This window comes from Hyla sarda, chromosome 5 (genome assembly GCF_029499605.1).
Source record: "Hyla sarda isolate aHylSar1 chromosome 5, aHylSar1.hap1, whole genome shotgun sequence".
NCBI lineage: Eukaryota > Metazoa > Chordata > Amphibia > Anura > Hylidae > Hyla > Hyla sarda.
Genome location: NC_079193.1, coordinates 366,588,792 through 366,613,702, shown reverse-complemented (window position 1 = coordinate 366,613,702; position 24,911 = coordinate 366,588,792). Strand labels below are relative to the sequence as shown.

At 41.3% G+C, this 24,911-nt stretch overlaps 1 protein-coding gene across 1 annotated transcript in view; it reads left to right on the top strand.

Annotated features, from left to right (window-relative positions):
* The window catches only part of NDRG1 (N-myc downstream regulated 1), a 77,200-nt gene that overhangs the window by 11,353 nt on the left and 40,936 nt on the right, over nucleotides 1-24,911 (top strand). Inside the window, exons 2-3 of the mRNA XM_056522798.1 lie at nucleotides 10,114-10,188; nucleotides 13,979-14,014. Coding sequence (XP_056378773.1) covers nucleotides 10,123-10,188; nucleotides 13,979-14,014 — 102 coding nt within the window. The 5' untranslated portion in view covers nucleotides 10,114-10,122. The remainder of the gene's footprint in view (nucleotides 1-10,113; nucleotides 10,189-13,978; nucleotides 14,015-24,911) is intronic.

Here is a 24,911-nt window from a genome sequence, read left to right as displayed (position 1 = left end):
TAGTGGAGGCCACGGTGACTACAGATGGACCTGACATGACAGAGATGGTGGCTGACAATAAGATGGACTTGACTTACTGATGACCGACTTGTGGCTGCAGGACTTTAGGCTTGAGGCCTCTAATGCTCTGGACACAGACACTGGAACAACTTGACTGGACTTGACCTAAGGAACTAAGAGAGATTGCAGCCCCTCCCCTGGTTATATAGGGGGCTGTGCAAGGAGTCCATAGGTCACTTGGGGGGGGGGGGGGTCACCTGGTCACTGGAGCCCTCTTGGTAACAATCATGTGGTACAAACATTAAAGCAACAGTACATTAAATGAGGCAAACCTATATACATAATGGGGACATGCAGGGACTCAGCCTTACAGGACAGGAGGACAGTACACGGCCAGATCATCCCGTACTGGGACATCGCATTATCCTTTAAAGGGGTACTCCCGTGGAAAACTTTTTTTTTTTTTTTAAATCAACTGGTGCCAGAAAGTTAAACAGATTTGTAAATCACTTCTATTAAAAAAAAATCTTAATCCTTCCAGTACTTTTTAGGGGCTGTATACTAAAGAGAAATCCAAAAAAGAAATGCATTTCCTCTGATGTCATGGCCACAGTGCTCTCTGCTGACCTCTGCTGTCCATTTTAGGAACTGTCCAGAGAAGGAGAAAATCCCCATAGCAAACATATGCTTCTCTAAACAGTTACTAAAAATGGACAGCAGAGGTCTGCAGAGAGCACTGTGGTCATGACATCAGAGGAAATGCATTTCTTTTTTTTATTTCTCTTTAGTATACATATACAGCCCCTGAAAAGTACTGGAAGGATTGAGATTTTTTAATAGAAGTGATTAACAAATCTGTTTAACTTTCTGGCACCAGTTGATTTAAAAAAAAAAAAAGTTTTCCACGGGAGTACCCCTTTAAGACTCATCATGAGACATCTTGTCTTCATGTTAACACCTTTTTGAACCAAGTAGTGATACTTCTGAGCCAGTAGATTGTGGATTGTGCAAGCAACTTTGCCTCAAAATAGGAAAGTTTTAAGATTTTGGACTATAGAGCCAATAAATGAAATGTGACATATACAGTAATGGATTATACCGCACAAGACTATGGACTATGCTCCTCACTTTACGGTTAATATACTACAATACTGAATCATCATTCAATTTCTTTACCATCAAGTATATTGCTGTATAATGTAGCACTCCACCAGCCATGGCATAAGTCAGTGTTTCCCAACCAGGGTGCCTCCAGCTGTTGCAGCCAGGGTGCCTCCAGCTGTTGCAAAACTACCACTCCGAGCATGCCCGGACAGCCAACGGTTGTCCGGGCATGCTGGGAGTGGTAGTTTTGCAACAGCTGAAGGCACCCTGGTTGGGAAACACTGCTCTGACATTACCTATGGGTAGTTTTACACATCCAGAATGTGGCCATATAAAGTATCAAGGGATTTTTATATCCATTTATTTTTTTGATACAATGTAATCATTAACCCCCTGTTGTGTCCTTATAAGTGTCCTTATATCTTTACAAGGTTTGTCACAAGACCTGCTAAATGTTATGGAGCAAAGGTGAGGAATCCGCTGACAGCGCACCTTCACCTCTTCAAAGTGTAAAATAACATAAAAGACAAATACAAAGACAGCAGAGACGCCAAAGACATTTTATGAGTTACTTTACCTTTAAAACATTTTACAACCCATTTCTAGATAAAATTGACTCTTTTTTGGTTTGCAGGATAATTATATTGATCCTCCTGACTGAGTTGCACTCACTATTCTGCTGGTGGGGTCACTGTGTATATACATTACATTACTTATCCTGTACTGATCCTGAGTTATATCCTGTATTATACTCCAGAGCTGTACTCACTATTCTGCTGGTGGGGTCACTGTGTACATACATTACATTACTTATCCTGTATTATACCCCAGAGCTGTACTCACTATTCTGCTGGTGAGGTCACTGTGTACATATATTACATTACTTATCCTGTACTGATCCTGAGTTATATCCTGTATTATACTCCATAGCTGCACTCACTATTCTGCCGGTGAAATCACTGTGTACATACATTACATTACTTATCCTGTACTGATCCTGAGTTATATCCTGTATTATACTTCAGAGCTGTACTCACTATTCTGCTGGTGAGGTCACTGTGTACATACATTATATTACTTATCCTGTACTGATCCTGAGTTATATCCTGTATTATATTCCAGAGCTGTACTCACTATTCTGCTGGTGAGGTCACTGTGTACATACATTACATTACTTATCCTGTACTGATCCTGAGTTATATCCTGTATTATACTCCAGAGCTGTACTCACTATTCTGCTGGTGAGGTCACTGTGTGCATACATTACATTACTTATCCTGTACTGATCCTGAGTTATATCCTGTATTATACTCCAGACTGTACTCACTATTCTGCTGGTGAGGTCACTGTGTACATACATTACATTACTTATCCTGTACTGATCCTGAGTTATATCCTGTATTATACTCCAGAGCTGTACTCACTATTCTGCTGGTGAGGTCACTGTGTACATACATTACATTACTGATTCTGTACTGATCCTGAGTTATATCCTGTATTATACTCCAGAGCTGTACTCACTATTCTGCTGGTGAGGTCACTGTGTACATACATTACATTACTGATCCTGTACTGATCCTGAGTTATATCCTGTATTATACTCCAGAGCTGTACTCACTATTCTGCTGGTGAGGTCACTGTGTACATACATTACATTATTGATCCTGTACTGATCCTGAGTTATATCCTGTATTATACTCCAGAGCTGTACTCACTATTCTGCTGGTGAGGTCACTGTGTACATACATTACATTACTTATCCTGTACTGATCCTGAGTTATATCCTGTATTATACTCCAGAGCTGTACTCACTATTCTGCTGGTGAGGTCACTGTGTATATACATTACATTACTTATCCTGTACTGATCCTGACTTATTTCCTGTATTATACTCCAGAGCTGTACTCACTATTCTGCTGGTGAGGTCACTGTGTACATACATTACATTATTGATCCTGTACTGATCCTGAGTTATATCCTGTATTATACTCCAGAGCTGTACTCACTATTCTGCTGGTGAGGTCACTGTGTACATACATTACATTACTTATCCTGTACTGATCCTGAGTTATATCCTGTATTATACTCCAGAGCTGTACTCACTATTCTGCTGGTGAGGTCACTGTGTATATACATTACATTACTTATCCTGTACTGATCCTGAGTTATATCTAGTATTATGCTCCAGAGCTGTACTCACTATTCTGCTGGTGAGATCACTGTGTACATACATTACATTACTTATCCTGTACTGATCCTGACTTATTTCCTGTATTATACTCCAGAGCTGTACTCACTATTCTCTCACTAGGTCTCCAATCCCTTTGGGGGGGGGGGGGGGGGGGGGGGAATATGGGGGCGCTGACTTCTTGGACCCCTGTGACCTTAGACCTTCAAAACACGGCCCTCTTTCTCCCTGTGCATACAGCAATGTGTCGCCATGTGCTCCATGCACTATTTATGGAGATCGCAGTGGAACCAGAGGTGGTAACACCTAACCACCACATTCACCCTACCCCAGCGATCAGAGACATACAGTTATGGCCGTAAATGTTGGCACTCCTGAAGTATTTCTCACAGAAAAGGATTGCAGTAACACATGTTTTGCTATACACATGTTTATTCCCTTTGTGTGTATTGGAACTAAACCAAAAAAAGGGAGGAAGAAAAACAAATTGGACATAAAGTCACCAAACTCCAAAAATGGTCTGGATAAAATTATTGACACCCTTAACTTAATATTTGGTTGCACACCCTTTGGAAAAAAATAACTGAAATCAGTCTCTTTCTATAACCATCAATAAGCTCCTTACACCTCTCAGCCGGAATGTTGGACCACTCTTCCTTTACAAACTGCTCCAGGTCTCTCTTATTGGAAGGCGCCTTTTCCCAACAGCATTTTTAAGATCTCTCCACAGGTGTCTAATGGGATTTAGATCTGGACTCATTGCTACCACTTCAGGACTCTCCAGCGCTTTGTTGTCATCCATTTCTGGGGCTTTTTGACGTATGTTTGGGTTCATTGTCCTGCTGGAAGACCCAAGATCTCAGGCACAAACCCAGCTTTCTGACACTGGGCTGTACAGTGCGACCCAAAATCCGTTGGTAATCCTCAGATTTCATGATGTCTTGTACACATTCAAGGCCCCCAGTGGCAGAGGCAGCAAAACAACCCAAAACATCACTGACCTCCACCATATGTCACTGTAGGTGCTGTGTTCTTTTCTTTGTAGGCCTCATTCCGTTTTCAGTAAACAGTAGAATGATGCGCTTTACCAAAAATCTCTATCTCGGTCTCATCTGTCCACAAGACGTTTTCCCAGAAGGATTCATTTTGGCAAAATGTAGTCTTTCTTTTATATGTCTCCCTATCAGCAGTGGGGTCCTCCTGGGTCTCCTGCCATATTGTTTCATTTCATTTAAATGTCGATGGATAGTTCGCGCTGACACTGATGCTCACTGAGCCTGCAGGACAGCTTGAATATCTTTGGAACTTGTTTGGGGCTGCTTATCCACCATCCGGACTATCCTGCATTGACACCTTTCATAATTTTTCCTCTTCCGTCCACGCCCAGGGAGATTAGCTCCAGGGCCATGGGTTGCAAACTTCTTGATAATATTATTTTTAAAAGTGTTTAACCCTACAGTACCAATGACATGTTTGCTTTATTCTACTAGTCCTTGGAGTTACAGTGAGAACAAATGAAAAAAGATTTGATATTTTCCCAGAGTAACAAAGAATGTAGAGAATCATTGGTTTGTCTCTCCATATTCTGACCCAATTATCTTTTTTCCACATGAAGAACCATGTGAGGGCTCGTTTTTTGCAGGTTGAGCACTAGTTTTAATTAATAACTTATAGGGATATGTATGACATTTTGATCACTTTTAATACATGTTTTGTGCTTTGTTTTGTTTATTTTTCACGCAGGATATGTTTTATTAAAATTTGTATTTATTTTTTATTTATTTGTTCTTAACTATGATAAATAGAAATAGGGGGCTGTATGTTTGAGATCTTTTTTTGCCTTTTTCGGAATCAGTAAGTAAAAACAAAGTTTTAATGCTGTCTCATCCCTTTGCCTTTAGCCCATATAAACAACAGTTCTATATAATAGAATTGTATTAAGTTCACAACAAATGGTCGAGCCTGTTGGGAGTTGTAGTCCTCTGTTTGTAGAATAGAAAGCCTCCATATGACCTGATACCACGTAGTCTCCAGCTTGATACATTCCATTGATATGTGTTGGATCTCAGAGATTTTATTATCCTGGATCATTACCAAATATTTGTTATTCTTCATTTTCGGCACACTGCAGATAGGAATCCTAATATATTTCCAGCAGAATAAAATGACTCCGTTCCCTGACATACAGTCTATGGATAATATCTTCTTGTTTCAGCATTGTCTGAAGGGCAAAGTTTCTTTCCAGTAGAGATCTGAATCTCGTTCATCCTAATGTGGGAGACTAAAATGCTCCTTGACTTCAGGGCTTAAAAGGGTACTCCACCCCTAGACATCTTATCCCCTATCCAAAGGATAGGGGATAAGATGTCTGATCACTGGGGACCCCCGCAATATAGCATGCGGCTCCCACCTGTTTCTGCTCCGGAAGCGCTGGATGGTCTGGGTCCCGACCACCAAAACGGATGTCCGTAATGTCACAACTCCGCCCCCGTGTGACGTCACGCCCCCTCCCATAGACTTGCATTGAGGGGACGGGGAGTGACTTCACACGGGGGCGGAGTCATGACGTCACAGACTTCCTTTCCGGTGGTCGGGACCCAGACCCTCCAGCGCTTACGGAGCAGAAACAGGTGGGTGCCGCATGCTATATTGCGGGGGTCCCCCATGATCAGACATCTTATCCCCTATCCTTTGGATAGGGGATAAGATGTCTAGGGGTGGAGTACCCTTTAAAGGGGTACTCTGAAGGAAAAAAAATTCAAATCAGCTGGTGGCAGAAAGTTGTACAGATTTGTAAATTACTTTTTATTTTAAACTCTTAACCCTTCCAGGACTTATCAGCTGCTGTATGCTCCAGAGGAAGTTGTGTAGTTCTTTCCAGTCTGACCACAGTGCTCTCTACTGTCACCTCTGTTCATGTCAGGAACTGTCCAGAGTAGGACCAAATCCCCATAGCAAACCTCTCCTGCTCTGGACAGATCCTGACACGCACAGAGGTGGCAGCAGAGAGCACTGTGGTCAGATTGGAAAGAACTACACAACTTCCTCTGGAGCATCCAGCATCTGATAAGTACTGGAAGGATTAAGATTTTTAAATAGAAGTTATTTATAAAGCTGTATAACTTTTTGGTCTAAGCAAATTTGATTTTTTTCCCCCCTTGGGAGGACTTTTATAAAGTAGTGACATTAAAGGAGTACTCTGGGTACTCCGCCCCTAGACATCGTATCCCCTATGCAATGGTTAAGATTAGAGATGAGCGAACTTACAGTAAATTCGATTCATCACAAACTTCTCAGCTCGGCAGTTGATGACTTTTCCTGCATAAATAAGTTCAGCTTTCAGGTGCTCCGGTGGGCTGGAAAAGGTGGATACAGTCTTAGGAGAGAGTCTCCAGTCCACCGGAGCACCCGAAAGCTGAACTAATTTATGCAGGCTAAAGTCATCAACTGCCGAGCCGAGAAGTTTGTGACGAATCAAATTTACTGTAAGTTCGCTCCTCTCTAGTTAAGATGTCTGATCATAGGGACGGCACCACGGCAGTCATAATTCCCTATGGGGACTGCAAAATGTTATATTATTATTTATTTATTTAAGTAGTAAAATAAAACAAAACCTATAGAAATTGGATATCGTTAATATAATATTGACCCACAGAATAAAGATAACATGTTACTTTTACTGCTCTGTGTAGAAATGAACCCCCCAAAAGTTGCAAAATTGCAGGATCTTGGGTTATTTTTTTTTTTTTTATTTTACTCTAAAAATGTCTAAGATTTTTTGCTTTGTCGTACATTTTGTGATAAAATGTTGTTAAAAAATGTACAGTTGGTTCCAAATTAAACAATTCCATCCTTTTTAGATGTATTGGGACAATTGTAGCTTTAAAAAATCGCTAAATATTGGGATTTGGGAAAGTCAGGGTAAAAATCGTGATATTACTGCAACAGTGATAGAAACCTGGCCGTGAGGTGTACCTGTTATTTCGGGTGACCTCTCAGGATAAGCAGCCCTCTGTGAGGACATGAGCAGATTTCTACTCTGCAGGCTTCATCTCAAATTTGCGGTTCTCCCAGAGCTGGTGGGTAGAGCTAGTTCCTTCCCCCCTCCATAGACTTGTATTGCTTTTTTTTGCAGACACAGGACAAAGCTGAGCTGATTTTCAAATTGAAATACAGTTTCACAGGAGAGGTGGGGGGGAGGGGGGGAGGGAAGAAGCTTCATAACACGAGAAAGAAGCATTTTTGTCTGATAAGATATATTGCAAAGTTCTTTATATTCGCCTGCACTATTGATTTATGCAAAGTTTGTCTAAATGACACACCACAGTGCCTGTTTAAATCGATTTTCCAAGCAATTAATTTTGAGAAAGAAGCTTCAAAGGACACCTGTAGTTCTTCTGCTATGTCCCATTCTGTAGATATGGCCTCATATTCTAAATCAGTGTTTCCCAAGCAGTGTGCCTGCAGCTGTTAAAAAAAACTACAACTCCCAGCATGCCCGGACAGCCAAAGGCTGTCCGGGCATGCTGGAAATTGTAGTTTTGCAACAGCTGGAGGCACACTAGTCGGGAAACACTGTTTTAACTTTCAGGACACAGGGGTTCTAAAATCATGGATTACTCAAACTGATGCTAATTTAGGAGACAGGAAATCCTGGATACAAAGCAGGAAACATAATTTAAAAAATGGAAAATATTATACAATATAGTTTGCTATAGACGGGATGGAGTTAAAGTGCAACACTCTGCAGCCAGAATGATTATTTACCATATACTTTATATAGGGTTTTACAGTTACGTTAAAACTCTAGGGAATAGATCAGGACATGTCCCTAACAGTACAAATTTACCATATCGACGTATTAAACCAAACATCAAGTGGGTAATATCACTGTTTATGATTTCTTTGCATACAGCATAATAGTTACATTCTTGTATATAGGAGCAGTATTATAGTAGTTATATTCTTGTATATAGGAGCAGTATTATAGTAGTTATATTCTTGTATATAGGAGCAGTATTATAGTAGTTATATTCTTGTACATAGGAGCAGTATTATAGTAGTTATATTCTTGTATATAGGAGCAGTATTATAGTAGTTATATTCTTGTATATAGGAGCAGTATTATAGTAGTTATATTCTTGTATATAGGAGCAGTATTATAGTAGTTATATTCTTGTATATAGGAGCAGTATTATAGTAGTTATATTCTTGTATATAGGAGCAGTATTATAGTAGTTATATTCTTGTATATAGGAGCAGTATTATAGTAGTTATATTCTTGTATATAGGAGCAGTATTATAGTAGTTATATTCTTGTATATAGGAGCAGTATTATAGTAGTTATATTCTTGTATATAGGAGCAGTATTATAGTAGTTATATTCTTGTATATAGGAGACAGTATTATAGTAGTTATATTCTTGTATATAGGAGCAGTATTATAGTAGTTATATTCTTGTATATAGGAACAGTATTATAGTAGTTATATTCTTGTATATAGGAGTAGTATTATAGTAGTTATATTCTTGTATATAGGAGCAGTATTATAGTAGTTATAGTCTTGTATATAGGAGCAGTATTATAGTAGTTATATTCTTGTATATAGGAGGCAGTATTATAGTAGTTATATTCTTGTATATAGGAGCAGTATTATAGTAGTTATATTCTTGTATATAGGAGCAGTATTATAGTAGTTATATTCTTGTATATAGGAGCAGTATTATAGTAGTTATAGTCTTGTATATAGGAGCAGTATTATAGTAGTTATATTCTTGTATATAGGAGGCAGTATTATAGTAGTTATATTCTTGTATATAGGAGCAGTATTATAGTAGTTATATTCTTGTATATAGGAGGAGTATTATAGTAGTTATATTCTTGTATATAGGGGGCAGTATTATAGTAGATATATTCTTGTATATAGGAGCAGTATTATAGTAGTTATATTCGAGCAGTATTATAGTAGTTATATTCTTGTATATAGGAGGCAGTATTATAGTAGTTATATTCTTGTATATAGGAGCAGTATTATAGTAATTATATTCTTGCATATAAGAGCAGTATTATAGTAGTTATATTCTTGTACATAGGAGGAGTATTATAGTAGTTATATTCTTGTATATACGAGCAGTATTATAGTAGTTATATTCTTGTATATACGAACAGTATTATAGTAGTTATAGTCTTCTACATAGGAGGCAATATTATAGTAGTTATATTCTTGTATATAGGGGCAGTATAATAGTAGTTATATTCTTGTATATAGGAGCAGTATTATAGTAATTATATTCTTGTATATAGGAGCAGTATTATAGTAGTTATATTCTTGTATATAGGAGCAGTATAATAGTAGTTATATTCTTGTATATAGGGGGCAGTATTATAGTAGTTATATTCTTGTACATAGGAGCAGTATTATAGTAGTTATATTCTTGTATATAGGGGGCAGTATTATAGTAGTTATATTCTTGTATATAGGAGGCAGTATTATAGTAGTTATATTCTTGTATATAGGGGCAGTATAATAGTAGTTATATTCTTGTATATAGGAGCAGTATTATAGTAATTATATTCTTGTATATAGGAGCAGTATTATAGTAGTTATATTCTTCTACATAGGAGGCAGTGTTATAGAACATTCTTGCACATAGGGGGTAGTATTATTGCAATTATATTTATGTGAAAATCAATACTGAGGTGTCAACACTCCCATATTATCAATTGAAAGATTAAAACAAATTTGACCTCATGTATTTCCATCATTATTGATGGTGCTGCACAGTTTTCATTCTTATCAATGATTTTCTTTCTGTTTTACAGACTCCCAAAATGTCTACTCAGCTTCAGGACTTCAGTTTCGGGGAGGGAAAGCCGCTGTTGGTGGAGAAGGAAGAGGTAAGAGGCATGAAATCCTTCCCTCATGTCATGAATGGCCTCAGCATTACAGTAACGGGCAGGGAGGCCTTATAGTTACAGGATGTATTTGCCAGCGTTTATGCATATGAGTGATTTCTTAGGAATTTTCTAAAGAGGCCTCCTATGGGCCGGACTCCAAAAATCTACAAGACACTAAAAAAATAGAAAAGCACAAAAAAAAAAAATAGAAAGACAAAATCCGACCTGATAGAGCAGTGGTCTCCAACCTGCGGACCTCCAGATGTTGCAAAACTACAACTCTCAGCATGCCCGGACAGCCATCGGCTGTCCGGGCATGCTGGGAGTTGTAGTTTTGAAACATCTGGAGGTCCGCAGGTTGAAGACCACTGTGAGAGTGTAAAGCTGTTGTTCCTATGAAGACGGCATAAATAACAATCCACTATATAACATCTGTATCCCCGCCATCAAAGAACATTTGCTAGTTCCATGTAAAATTAGGGGTCGGGGTGACTACAGTGTCCAGAGATGTACTGCGCTGCCGTATATGCTCAGACAAACAAAACTCCAAAACAAAATCAAGAACCCGACAAGACTTCACAATTATTCCAGACTGGACCCCGAAATTATAGACACACCCCAGGTTGGTTTGTTTTTCCCCCATATCATGCACACTCATCATCACTAGTACTACATCGCCATCTGTTTCATTCCAGCACAGCTTTATCCATGTGTTTCATTACTGTAACTGGGTCATGTGATCACCAGTTTGATCCACACACAGTGCTTATTGTGTAAGAGGAAGTGGTCAGTCTTGGGTTAGCTGACATCCTGTGATCTAGAAGATGACTTCATTTCCTATAAGATCCCTCCTGCTTGCTCCCATACCCCTTCCCTCCAGCTCTATCTGTATACTGCTGCTGCTATCTCTATGGAATCAAGATAAATAGTAGATATACACCTCCCCTCCAGCTGTATCTGTATACTGCTGCTATCTCTATGTGATCAGAATATATAGTAGATATACACTTCCCCTCCAGCTCTATCTGTATACTACTGCTGCTATCTCTATGGGATCAGGATATATATTAGTTATACACCTCCCCTCCAGCTCTATCTGTATACTGCTGCTGCTATCTCTATGGAATCAAGATAAATAGTAGATATACAGCTCCCCTCCAGCTCTATCTGTATACTGCTGCTATCTCTATGTGATCAGAATATATAGTAGATATACACTTCCCCTCCAGCTCTATCTGTATACTGCTGCTATCTCTATGGGATCAGGATATATAGTAGTTATACACCTCCCCTCCAGCTCTATCTGTATACTACTGCTGCTATCTCTATGGGATCAGGATATATAGTAGTTATACACCTCCCCTCCAGCTCTATCTGTATACTGCTGCTATCTCTATGGGATCAGGATATATAGTAGTTATACACCTCCCCTCGAGCTCTATCTGTATACTACTGCTGCTATATCAATGGGATCAGGATATATAGTAGTTATACACCTCCCCTCCAGACATATTTGTATACTACTGCTGCTATCTCTATGGGATCAGGATATATAGTAGTTATACACCTCCCCTCCAGCTCTATCTGTAAACTGCTGCTGCTATCTCTATGGGATCAGAATATATAGTAGTTATACACCTCCCTTCCAGCTCTACCTGTATACTGCTGCTATCTCTATGGGATCAGGATATATAGTAGTTATACAACTCCCCTCCAGCTCTATCTGTATATTGATGCTATCTCTATGGGATCAGGATATATAGTAGTTATACGCCTCCCCTCGAGCTCTATCTGTATACTGCTACTATCTCTATGGGATCGGGATATATAGTAGTTATACACCTCCCCTCCTGCTCTATCTGTATACTGCTGCTATCTCTATGGGATCAGGATATATAGTAGTTATACACCTCCCCTCCAGCTCTATCTGTATACTGCTACTATCTCTATGGGATCAGGATATATAGTAGTTATACACCTCCCCTCCAGCTCTATCTGTATACTGCTGCTATCTCTATGGGATCAGGATATATAGTAGTTATACACCTCCCCTCGAGCTCTATCTGTATACTACTGCTGCTATATCAATGGGATCAGGATATATAGTAGTTATACACCTCCCCTCCAGACATATTTGTATACTACTGCTGCTATCTCTATGGGATCAGGATATATAGTAGTTATACACCTCCCCTCCAGCTCTATCTGTAAACTGCTGCTGCTATCTCTATGGGATCAGAATATATAGTAGTTATACACCTCCCTTCCAGCTCTACCTGTATACTGCTGCTATCTCTATGGGATCAGGATATATAGTAGTTATACACCTCCCCTCCAGCTCTATCTGTATATTGATGCTATCTCTATGGGATCAGGATATATAGTAGTTATACGCCTCCCCTCGAGCTCTATCTGTATACTGCTACTATCTCTATGGGATCGGGATATATAGTAGTTATACACCTCCCCTCCTGCTCTATCTGTATACTGCTGCTATCTCTATGGGATCAGGATATATAGTAGTTATACACCTCCCCTCCAGCTCTATCTGTATACTGCTACTATCTCTATGGGATCAGGATATATAGTAGTTATACACCTCCCCTCCAGCTCTATCTGTATACTGCTGCTATCTCTATGGGATCAGGATATATAGTAGTTATACACCTCCCCTCCAGCTCTATATGTAAAAATGTGGTCAAAAGATAATGTGCAACACAAAATAAAGACTTGGAATCTTCATAAATTATACCTAATTTGTGATTATAGGTCAAATCACTTTCTCCTCGTGGCAATGTTTCTCTTAAAAAATAATAATCATAATAGAAAACACACACAAATAAAAAAAAAAAAAAAAATACAACAAAATGCACATAATTTGAACCTACTCCAACCCCCTTATGAGTCGAATTAGTTCACTTCGGTGACCACCAGCACCAGCAGCCTGATAAGAAGACCAGGTGCAGTGATCAGACTCCACTTCCTTCTCTGCAAAGCCAGAGCATTCTTGGGAAATGTAGGTAACATCAGGAAATCCCTTTAGTGAAGATATTACAACCAGTATGGCTTAAAACCTGTGCCTGCCACATCAGATAAACAGGTAAGCACAAGGTATACACAAGAACCTTTACATTATTCTCTAATAATAGCATGTGCTGCACTATACACGCAAAATAATGTTCCGCTCCTCACATCTGGATCCATCTGGATCCTCTTCATCTCTGGGCACCATTTGCACACAGGGTCCCCCTGCTGGCCAGGGTTGAAATTATAGGGGTACTCCGGTTCAAAACATCTTATTCGATATCAAAAGGATAGGGGATAAGATGATAGATCGCGGGGGTCCCGCCTTTGGGGACCCACGTGATCTCCGGGCTGGCAGCAGCGGTGACCAAAACACGGAAGCGCGGAGCTCCCGTGTTCGTGACATCGTGCTACGCCCCCTCCATTCAGGTCTATGGGAGGGGGCGTGGCGGCTACTACGTAGCCGTCACGCCTCCTCCCATAGACCTGAATGGAGGGGGCGTGGCGGCTGTAGTCACCAGTCAGCCAGCATGGAGCAGATTTCGCTCTGTGCACGGATGACCAGGGTGTCGCGCAGGTGATCACAGGGGGTCCTCAGCAGCGGAATCCCCGCGATCTTACATCTTATCCCCTATCCTTATGATAGGGGATAAGATGTTTTGCGCCGGAGTACCCCTTTAACCATAAAGTTCTTACACACCCTAATTAGTAATGCGGTCCAGGTTTTTCTTTACTAAGCCAATTAATGGGATTTTTTTTCCCCTAGGGAATTACTGTATTACTGCAGGAGTATGAAATTGTGGTAAGTTTAATGCTACGTGTGATGTTTTGTATTTTGTTACTATTGGTCATTTTCCATTTAAGGGTGCGTTCACACTGAGGAATAGGAGAGGAATCGTTGCATAAAAATTCAGCCATGGAATTTAAGTTTTTTTTTGCGCTAAATTTGCGCAAATTTTGCATGACATTTGTGCAAAAATCGTGCGGAATTAATGCAGATTTTCCGTGTTTTTTTTTTTTTTGCTGGACTACAACCACTAATTGGAATTTCCCTTTTTATAAAAAAAAAAAAAATTCGTGCAAAATTTCCGCTCTAATTTATTGCAAAATCCACGCAAATTTTGTGCAAATTCTGCACGGAAACGATTTCAAGCGAAAAAATTTTTGCCATTGATTTCAATGGACTTCTGCTTGCGTATTCCGCAAGAAGATGGAACATGTTCTGTCTTCTAGCGGAACAGAATTCCGCAGCGGATGTCCGCGAGCGGAATTTACGCAGTGTGAGCAGTGCAGAGTAAAATACATTGAAGTCAGTGGCAAAGCAGATGTGAAAGGGGTTATCCAGGAAAAAAACTTTTTTTTTATATATGTCAACTGGCTCCAGAAAGTTAAACGGATTTGTAAATTACTTCTATCAAAAAATCTTAATCCTTTCAGTACTTATGAGCTTCTGAAGTTAAGGTTGTTCTTTTCTGTCTAAGTGCTCTCTGATGACACCTGTCTCTGGAAACACCCAGTTTAGAAGCAAATCCCCATAGCAAACCTCTTCTAAACTGGGTGGTTCCCGAAACAGGTGTCATCAGAGAGCACTTAGACAGAAAAGAACAACCTTAACTTCAGAAGCTCATAAGTACTGAAAGGATTAAGATTTTTTGATAGAAGTAATTTACAAATCTGTTTAGCTTTCTGGAGCCAGTTGATATATATATATATATGTATATATATATATATATATATATATATATATATATATATATACATAAAAGTTTTTTCCTGGAATACCCCTTTAATTATTTCAAAGTGGAGAATTCAAGAGGAATTACTCAGTGTGAACGCAGCCTTAAAAACCTTCATTTTTTATTTATTGTAAGATCCTTTGATATATTGTTTTGTTTACAGCTTATCCAGGATGTTCTATGGTAGGAATCTCATTGGGGTCTATTCACACTGTTATTATGATTTATCTTATAATAGGACGGACCTCCTTGACATTGGGGCCAATCAGGGGTTCTGTTTAGGCATCTGTTGTATTGTGGAAGGAATTCTGCTGCACGCTGTGCTAATCTTCCTCTCAGATACATATTATCACTTAGTTTCGGTAAGGCTGTGCCACAACGTGGGTAGAACCAGCAAGAGCGGTCTCCAAATTGTGGACCAACAGCTTTTGCAAAACTACAACTCCCAGCATGCCCGGACAGCAGGTGTTCAGTAATTTCACAGTACACTGCAATAAATTACCTTAGTATTGCAGTGTACTGTACAAGATATCGATATACTAAGATACTTAAACTTTCTCTTTCAGTCTATTTATTATTATTTCAAAACAGCAAAAATCACTCTTTGACATCATAGTATAGTCATTGGCCCTCATTTACTTAGAAAATCGGGTTGTAAGTCTATGTTGCTTTCTTACCCGACTGCTTTTTTCTCTGGTATTTATTATTATGTTTCATCCTGTTTGTCGCACGTGGGTTTTGTTGGTTTTGGTTTCCAACTCCTCTGAGCTGTCGGGAAAAAATCCACAACAATTGAACAAATTTGGGTTGGAAACCTTAATAAATACGTGGGAGAGCTCAGAAATGTCGGGTTACGCCCCTTTTTCGGGGTTGGGAGAATCCAAATCGGGTCCGACGGGAAAAAATGTTGCATCGTGTCGCAGACTGGGGCACAATGTCTGCGACATGTCGCAGACAAAGATGCGATGAAAAAACCCGACAAAAGAAGTCGGGTTTAGAATAGTAAATGAGGGCCAATATCTATCATTCCTTAAAGTTACATAGGCCAAACCTAAAATATCGTCCCCAATAAGAAGAGAATTGAGCCAAAAAGTAATACGGAAAAAAAAAAAAAGAAAGAAAAACAGTAATAGAGATTCAGGGTAAATAAATAAATAGGCTGCTAACTACATTGTCTCTAACCCCTTAACAACGCAGGACGTAAATGTACGTCCTGGTGATGTGGTACTTAATGCACCAGGACGTACATTTACGTCCTAAGCATAACCGCGGGCATCGGAGCGATGCCGGCATCATGCGCGGCAGGTCCCGGCTGTTGATCGCAGCCAGGGACCAGCCGGTAATGGCGGACACCCGCGATCCCGCGGATGTCCGCCATTAACCCCTCAGATGCCGTGATCAATACAGATCACAGCATCTGCAGCATCGCGGTAACTTAACAGGATGATCGGATCGCCCGCAGCGCTGCCGCAGCGATCCGATCATCCTGCACGGCAGACGGAGGTCCCCTCACCTGGCTCCGCTGCCTTCCGGGAGTCTTCTACTCTTATCTGCCTTCCCGCAGACCAGAGCAGAAGATCACCGATAACACTGATTAGTGCTATGTCCTATACAGAGCACTGAACAGTATTAGCAATCGAATGGTTGCTATAAATAGTCCCCTATGGGGACTATAAGAGTGTAAAAGTGCCATATAGCACCTCATTAGCATATACCGAAAATAGAAGATTACGGCAGAACGGCGCGGCGGATCCGGGCACGGTAAGGACCAAACTGATCAGCATCCCCCGCAGGTTAGTGTGGGGGGAGAAAGCCAACAGTTTTCCTTTGCTGATAATGTGTAGGGGCGCCAAATTTATTAAAGGAAAACTGTTGGCTTTCTCCCCCCGCACTAACCTGCGGGGGATGCTGATCAGTTTGGTCCTTACCGTGCCCGGATCCGCCGCGCCGTTCTGCCGTAATCTTCTATTTTCGGAATATGCAAATGAGGTGCTATCTGGCACCGGCCAGGATAACTGGCACTCTGACGTCAGTGCCGCCTGCTGCAGCACCGCCCAACGCATCAATATTCCTCCCCTCTCTCTTCATTACAGAGTGGGGAGAAGAGGGAGAGGCGGAGGGAGGGGAGGAATATTGATGAGCTGGGCGGTGCTGTGGCAGGCGGCACTGACGTCAGAGTGCCAGTTAGCCCGGCCGGTGCCAGATAGCACCTCATTTGCATATACCGAAAATAGAAGATTGCGGCCGAACGACGGCGCAGATCCGGGTACGGTAAGGACCAAACTGATCAGCATCCCCCGCAGGTTAGTGCGGGGGGAGAAAGCCAACAGTTTTCCTTTAATAAATTTGGCGCCCCTACACAATATCAGCAAACAAAAAAAGGTGGACCAAAGGTAAGGACCAAACTGATCAGGGTCCCCCGCACTACCAGCCAGTACCGCTGGTTAGTGCGGGGGGGAAAAGCTGACAGTTTTCTTTTAAAGGAGTACTCTAGCGTATGACATCTTATCCCCTATCCAAAGGAGAGGGGATAAGATGCCTGATCGCGGGGGTCCCGCCACTTTGGACCCCGTGATCTTGCATGCCCCCTCCCATAGGCTTGCATTGAGGGGCGGAGCGTGACGTCACACGCCGCCAGCCCTGTGGTCGCCGGTAATCAGACCCGGAGCGAACACGTGCGGCGTGCAAGATCACGGGGTCCCCAGCGGCGGGACCCCCGCGATCAGGCATCTTATCCCCTATCCTTTGCCTAGGGGATAAGATGTCTAAGCGCCGAAGTACCCCTTTAAATAGTTACAGCGCATTTGAGAAATTTTGCCTGGCCTGGTGTCGTTTTAGAGACTTTTCAGTGGCTTTGCGCCTTTTTTGCGCCTTTTTTGCGCCTTTTCACAAAAAAAGGTGAAGTTCATAAAACCCTTCCATATCATGTGTATTGCCAGAATCAGTGGATTGCAACTTGAAATCAGCAGAAATGTGTAAACCAAAAGGCACAAAAAAGGCGCAAATAAACCCTGCTTGCGGCTTTTTTTTTTGCGCCTTTTCTAGACACAAAAAAAATGGTCAAAAGACAATGATAAGTGTCGGCCTATGTACTTAAACTTTCTTTGAGCATTTTTTCTTTTTTTTTACATTTGATGACACTTGTGCTTTAGAAATTACATTGCATGCTGGGAATTGTAGTATGGCAACATCTGGAGGTGGTTTGGTAGTTTTCCAACAATTGGAGGTCCACAAGTTTGCAAACCGCTGACTTAACGGCTTCTACCCTGTCCCTAATACAGGCACCTAATCAAGGCACTAGATGGCGCTATTATGTGAACACAATGTGGCAGTATTAGATTGGTGTTGTAAATTGATATTGTGTGGATAACATGGCGGGTTCTCCTACCTGGAAGGAGCACACAGCCTCATGCCATACTGTACGCTGTCTCATAAACTCCTGTTTTGTCTATCCTCGACCAATTGGAAGACTGTTCACATTGTATTTTTGCTATCTGCATTCAAACCTATTGCTTGATGTACCATAGACTCTGGTTGGTAAAGTATATACTTTTGCCTATGTTAATAAAAGCTCAACTGGTGCCAGAAAGTTAAACCAATTTGTAAATTACTTCTATCTTAATCTTTCCAGTACTTATCAGCTGCTACATGCTCCACAGGAAGTTGTTTTTCTTTTTGAAGTTCTTTTCAGTTCTTTTCTGACACCTCTGTCCATGTCAGGAACTGAGCAGAGTATAAGCAAATCCCCATAGCAAACCTCTCCTGCTCTGGACAGTTCCTGACATGGACAGAGGTGTCAGCAGAGAGCACTGTGATCAGACAGAAAAGAACTCCAGAAAGAAATACAACTTCCTGTGGAGCATACAGCAGCTGATAAGTAATGGAAGGATTAAGATTTTTAAATAGAAGTAATTTACAAATTGGTTTAACTTTCTGGCACCAGTTGATTTAAAACAAATTGCTTTTCACCGGAGTTTTTTTTTTTTTTAAATCAACTGGTGCCAGAAAGTGAAACAGATTTGTAAATTACTTCTATTAAAAAATCTTAATCCTTTTGGTACTTTTTAGCAGCTGTATGCTACAGAGGAAATTGTGTGTGCAGCTCACAACCATGTATCCGAGGTTAATGTGGTTAAAAGATCGATCCCCACCCATCAAAAGTAATAAATAATATAGACAAAAATTAACCACACCTCAAGAATAACACCCAGCCGGGTACACAATGAAAATTAAGGAAAACAGTTGGTTTGAAAAAATGTAAAGATTTTATTAAGATATTAATAAAATCTTTACATTTTTTCAAACCAACTGTTTTCATTAATTTTCATTGTGTACCCGGCTGGGTGTTATTCTTGAGGTGTGGTTAATTTTTGTCTAAGATTTGTAAATGACTTCTATAAAAAAAAAAAAAGAATCTTAATCCTTCCTGTACTTATCAGCTGCTGTATGCTCCAGAGAAAGTTCTTTTCTTTTGGAATTTCTTTTCTGTCTGACCACAGTGCTCTCTGCTGACACCTCTGTCCATCTCAGGAACTGTCCAGAGTAGAAGCAAAACCCCATAGCAAACCTATCCTGTTGTGGACAGTTCCTGACACGGACAGAGGTGTCAGCAGAGAGCACTGTGGTCAGACAAAAAAAAAGAAAAGAACTTCCTGTGGAACATACAGCGGCTGATAAGTACTGGAAGGATTAAGATTTTAAATAGAAGTAATTTACAAATCTGATGATGTAAATAAAAAAAAATAATGTTTTCCACTGGAGTACCCCTTTAAGAATGGAATGTATCCTTTATACTGTATTAGTGTCAGTTCTAAAGTCTTTGATACATTTGTTGAAGTTGTATCAAATTCTGGATCTGGGAAGAAAGATAAGTTCTATTCTGGATCTTTTGTTTCCTAAATTAGACGTCTCTTCCATCTCGCGTCGTCTCCTGGTTGTGTCATGGTGGCCCACTTGTCTTGTTTGCCCCAGAGATGTAAGTGTGTCAGCCAGTGAGGGGAGGTTAATCCATTTATCGCTGTTATATCCAGCGCTACAAAGCTGCGGATCTCCCGAAAGAGCATTTTCCAAACGATTAAGTCTTTCTATAGAAAAGGCGATCACTGTTCCTCTATGACGGCGTTTCCCAAGCAGGATGCCCCCCAGCTGTTGCAAAACTATAACTCCCAGCATGCCCGGACAGCCGAAGGCTATCCGGGCATGCTGGGAGTTATAGTTTTGCAACAGCTGGAGGCACCTTAGTAGGCAAATACTGCTCTATGAGGACCTGTTACAGATAAAAAGGAGGACTTTACTGTGTGATGAATCAATATCTTGTACAGTACACTGCAATACTAAGGTAATGTGTTGCAGTGTACTGTGAAATTACCCACTGTCCGGGCATCCAGGGAGTTATAGTTTTGCAACAGCTGGAGGCACCTCAGTAGGCAAATACTGCTCTATGAGGACCTGTCACAGGTAAATAGGGGGGACTTTACTGTGTGATGAATCAATATCCTGTACAGTACACTGCAATACTATGGTAATGAGTTGCAGTGTACTGTGAAATTTCCTACTGCCTGGGCATCCTGGGAGCTATAGTTTTGCAACAGCTGGAGGCACCTCAGTAGGCAAATACTGCTCTATGAGGACCTGTCACAGGTAAATAGGGGAGACTATACTGTGTGATGAATCAATATCTTGTACAGTACACTGCAATACTAAGGTAATGTATTGCAGTGTACTGTGAAATTACTGAACACTCGCTGTCCGGGCATGCTGGCACTTGTAGTTTTGCAACAGATGGAGGCACCCTGGTTGTCAAACACTACTCTATGAGGACCATTCACTGGTAAATAAGGGGACTTTACTGTATGATGAATCAATATCTTGTACAGTACACTGCAATACTAAGGTACTGTAATGCAGTGTACTGTGAAATTACCTGCTATCTGGGCATGCTGGGAGTTATAGTTTTGCAACAGCTGGAGGCACCTTAGTAGGCAAATACTGCTCTATGAGGACCTGTCACAGATAAATAGGGGGACTTTACTGTGTGATGAATCAATATCTTGTACAGTACACTGCAATACTAAGGTAATGTGTTGCAGTGTACTGTGAAATTACCCACTGTCCGGGCATCCAGGGAGTTATAGTTTTGCAACAGCTGGAGGCACCTCAGTAGGCAAATACTGCTCTATGAGGACCTGTCACAGGTAAATAGGGGGGACTTTACTGTGTGATGAATCAATATCCTGTACAGTACACTGCAATACTATGGTAATGAGTTGCAGTGTACTGTGAAATTTCCTACTGCCTGGGCATCCTGGGAGCTATAGTTTTGCAACAGCTGGAGGCACCTCAGTAGGCAAATACTGCTCTATGAGGACCTGTCACAGGTAAATAGGGGAGACTATACTGTGTGATGAATCAATATCTTGTACAGTACACTGCAATACTAAGGTAATGTATTGCAGTGTACTGTGAAATTACTGAACACTCGCTGTCCGGGCATGCTGGCACTTGTAGTTTTGCAACAGATGGAGGCACCCTGGTTGTCAAACACTACTCTATGAGGACCATTCACTGGTAAATAAGGGGACTTTACTGTATGATGAATCAATATCTTGTACAGTACACTGCAATACTAAGGTACTGTAATGCAGTGTACTGTGAAATTACCTGCTATCTGGGCATGCTGGGAGTTATAGTTTTGCAACAGCTGGAGGCACCTTAGTAGGCAAATACTGCTCTATGAGGACCTGTCACAGATAAATAGGGGGACTTTACTGTGTGATGAATCAATATCTTGTACAGTACACTGCAATACTAAGGTAATGTGTTGCAGTGTACTGTGAAATTACCCACTGTCCGGGCATCCAGGGAGTTATAGTTTTGCAACAGCTGGAGGCACCTTAGTTGGCAAATACTGCTCTATGAGGACTTGTCACAAGTAAATAGGAGGGACTTTACTGTATGATGAATCAATATCTTGTACAGTACACTGCAATACTATGGTAATGTGTTTCAGTGTACTGTGAAATTACCCGCTGTCTGGGCATCCTGGGAGCTATAGTTTTGCAACAGCTGGAGACACCTTAGTTGGCAAATACTGCTCTATGAGGACCTGTCACAGGTAAATAGGAGGACTTTACTGTGTGATGAATCAGTATCTTGTACAGTACACTGCAATACTAAGGTACTGTATTGCAGTGAACTGTGAAATTTCCCGCTGTCTGGACATGCTGGGAGTTGTAGTTTTGCAACAGCTGGAGGCACACTGGTTGTCAAACACTACTCTATAAGGACCTGTCACAGGTAAATAGGGGGGACTTTACTGTGTGATGAATCAATATCTTGTACAGTACACTGCAATACTAAGGTAATGTGTTGCAGTGTACTGTGAAATTACCCACTGTCTGGGCATCCTGGGAGCTATAGTTTTGCAACAGCTGGAGGCACCTTAGTTGACAAATACTGCTCTATGAGGACCTGTCACAGGTAAATAGGAGGGACTTTACTGTGTGATGATGAATCAATATCTTGTACAGTACACTGCAATACTAAGGTAATGTATTGCAGTGTACTGTGAAATTACTGAACACTCGCTGTCCGGGCATGCTGGCACTTGTAGTTTTGAAACAGATGGAGGCACCCTGGTGGTCAAACACTGCTCTATAAGGACTTGTCACAGGTAAATAGGGGGGACTTTACTGTGTGATGAATCAATATCTTGTACAGTACACTGCAATACTAAGGTAATGTGTTGCAGTGTACTGTGAAATTACCCGCTGTCTGGGCATGCTGGGAGTTGTAGTTTTACAACAGCTGGAGGCACACTGGTTGTCAAACACTGCTCTATGAGGACCTGTCACAGGTAAACAGGGGACTTTACTGTGTGATGAATCAATATCGTGTACAGTACACTGCAATACTAAGGTAATGTGTTGCAGTGTACTGTGAAATTACCCGCTGTCTGAGCATGCTGGGAGTTGTAGTATTACAACAGCTGGAGGCACACTGGTTGTCAAACACTGCTCTATGAGGACCTGTCACAAGTAAATAGGGGGGACTTTACTGTGTGATGAATCAATATCCTGTACAGTACACTGCAATACTAAGGTAATGAATTGCAGTGTACTGTGAAATTTCCCGCTGTCTGGGCATGCTGGGAGTTGTAGTTTTGCAACAGCTGGAGGCACACTGGTTGTCAAACCCTGCTCTATGAGGACCTGTCACAGGTAAACAATCATTGAATTACTCCCCTGAAATACTCTGTGCTGCTGGATGACCCTGGGTGTTCCTTCCACTCACAGAGTATAGTATTTAAAAGGGTTATCCAGGATATATATAAAAATAAAGCTGCTTTCTTTCCAGAAACAGCGCCAGTCTTGTCCTCAGGTTGTGTGTGGTATTGCAGATCAGTTTCATTAACTTAAACAAAGCAGAATTGTAATACCACACGTAACCTGAGGACAGGGGTGTCACTGTTTTTGGAAGATATAAGCTATGTTTTTTTTTTTTTTTTTTTATAATAGTGGCAGAGACCTATCCACACCTATGATAATGTTATATGGACGGTGAGATGGGAGGTCACAGACCCAGCAGCACAGAGTATGTCAGGAAAGGGATGTGCCAGTCATTATTGGAATACAGATGACAGGGCAGTGCCATGACTTGAGGAAAGGCAATGGGTAATGTGACTAATAGTAAAAGTTACATAGTGGAAAGAGCAGGGTCCTTCTGCAGCACAGAGCATGTCTGCAGAGGAGTGCACGGAAGGCAGTGTCTATATTGGTGAGATCATGGCATTATGGAATAGTGGCAGTGCCATTAGTGTTGGGCGCGAATATTCGCATTTCAAATTTTTTTCGCAAATATCGCAAATTTGCCAAGATTTCCAATATATTCACTATATATTTGAAATTACGAATATTCCCTTTTTCCCGCATATGCGCATATTCCTTCTTTTTACTTGTGGGCCAATTAGAATGATGCAAATACACTTGTCAGAGGTTATTATCAATATCCCTAGCAACCAATAGTAAAGTTGCCCAACCCCTCACTGTTTTCTTCCTCGAATATGCAAATATAACTAATACGCGAAATTTGCTAATATAGTACGAATATTCGTCTATGTATTCGTGAAATATCGCAAATTCGAATATGGCCAATGCCGCTCATCACTAAGTGCCATGACTGAAGAAAGGCAGTGTGACTAAGAGTAAGAGTTAGACAGCGGAAGGAATAGGATCCACTGCCGCACATTGTATGTCAGAGAGGAACATACTGGAAGGAGCAGGGTGCACTACAGTACAGGGTATGTCAGAGAGGAACATACTGGAAGGAGCAGGGTGCACTGCAGCACAGAGTATGTCAGAGAGAAACATACTGGAAGGAGCAGGGTGCACTGCAGCACAGGGTATGTCAGGAGAGGAACATACTGGAAGGAGCAGAGTACACTGCAGCACAGGGTATGTCAGAGAAGAACATACTGGAAGGAGCAGAGTGCACTGCAGCACAGGGTATGTCAGAGAGGAACATACTGGAAGGAGCAGGGTGCACTGCAGCACAGAGTATGTCAGAGAAGAACATACTGGAAGGAGCAGGGTGCACTGCAGCACAGGGTATGTCAGGAGAGGAACATACTGGAAGGAGCAGGGTGCACTGCAGCACAGGGTATGTCAGGAGAGGAACATACTGGAAGGAGCAGGGTGCACTGCATCACAGGGTATGCCAGGAGAGGAACATACTGGAAGGAGCAGGGTGCACTGCAGCACAGGGTATGTCAGGAGAGGAACAAACTGGAAGGAGCAGAGTGCACTGCAGCACAGGGTATGTCAGGAGAGGAACATACTGGAAGGAGCAGGGTGCACTGCAGCATAGAGTATGTCAGAAGAGGAACATACTGGAAGGAGCAGGATGCACTGTAGCACAGGGTATGTCAGAAGAGCAACATACTGGAAGGAGCAGAGTGCACTGCAG